The following is a 1,241-nucleotide window of genomic DNA, read 5'->3' as shown; positions in this document are numbered from 1 at the left end:
TTACAGAAAATTTGACCTTTTTTGACAGTCTGTGAACACAAATATAATTATTGTGATCAATCATGCTCTATGAGTTACTTTTATCAATAAGTTGCTAATGTTGGGCAAAGTCCTGTCAACAATAAGTAAGACCTTTTCTTTTCTCACTGCCATACATAAGTCCAAATAGTGTCAGGAGTTTGATTTTATTTTGTAGAGACAAAGACTCTCCCCTGGCCTAAACAACCCAAGAGAAATCATGGAAGAACCAAGGAGACCAAAGTAGTGGTTAAGGTAGGAATTCAGGTGACAGTCCATGATCTCATAGGCCCCAACCTCTCTCAGAGCTAGGAGGAGCTAGGAATCTGCTCTTATAACAGGCAGATTACTGACAGGGTCAATGATCCAATGCAATGGTTCTTTCAAAAGAACTCTGGACTCAGAACTTTTCAGTTATGGGTTACGGATGGTATCATACTAATAATTTAAGTAGACAAGTATCCATCTACTCAAAGCCATTCCCTAAGGTACTTTTTTACTTTCTATGAACCTTAGTTTTCACTTTTCATATTAGTTATCATCATAGTCATATTAAGTATATACTAATTATTACTGTTATCCATAAACACTAACATGGGCATATGCAACATCAATTTCTAGAAAAGCATTCATTCATTCATTCAATAAATATTGAAGACCTATATGAATTTGGCACTGTATTAGGTTATAGAGACAAAATGGTGAGGAAGAGGAGAAAATAGGCATAGCCCTGCCTTCACAGAGCATACCATCTAGCAGAATAGACAGTTATTAAACAATCACACACATACAAACATACACAAGATTGCAAGATGGCCTCCTAGACAAAGACAAATTTCAACTTTGTTGGCACCCCTTATTAACCATACCTGCATCAAGAAAGCAATTTTAGAATCATCTTCATAATCAGCTTCTGAATAGTAGAGCCGTTGAAGTAAACATTTGTACTTCAAAAATGATTCTCGTTGTTTAGCCTCATTCTCAAGGCTAGTGCAGCGACGGCACCTATATACACGGTGTGAGGTGGATGATACGGCAAACTCTGTAGAAGGCAAATATAGCTGACAACCGTGGCAAAAGTAAATCTTCTTATAAAACTTCAATGGGTCTTGAGGGACCTAAATAGTGAAAAAAAGAAAGAAAAGAAAGAAAGAAAGAAAGAAAGAAAGAAAGAAAGAAAGAAAGAAAGAAAGAAAGAAAGAAAGAAAGAAAGAAAGAAAGAA

General features: G+C 35.9%; 1 protein-coding gene across 1 annotated transcript in view; it reads right to left on the bottom strand.

Annotated features, from left to right (window-relative positions):
- IQUB (IQ motif and ubiquitin domain containing) overlaps window positions 1-1,241 on the bottom strand; it is a 92,779-nt gene that overhangs the window by 14,266 nt on the left and 77,272 nt on the right. Inside the window, exon 11 of the mRNA XM_012652762.1 lies at window positions 888-1,136. Coding sequence (XP_012508216.1) covers window positions 888-1,136 — 249 coding nt within the window. The remainder of the gene's footprint in view (window positions 1-887; window positions 1,137-1,241) is intronic.

This window comes from Propithecus coquereli, unplaced genomic scaffold (assembly GCF_000956105.1).
Source record: "Propithecus coquereli isolate 6110/MARCELLA unplaced genomic scaffold, Pcoq_1.0 Scaffold4, whole genome shotgun sequence".
In the NCBI taxonomy this organism is placed as follows: domain Eukaryota; kingdom Metazoa; phylum Chordata; class Mammalia; order Primates; family Indriidae; genus Propithecus; species Propithecus coquereli.
The sequence above is the reverse complement of the archived record's forward strand: the minus strand, read 5'-3'. Positions and strand labels throughout refer to the sequence as shown.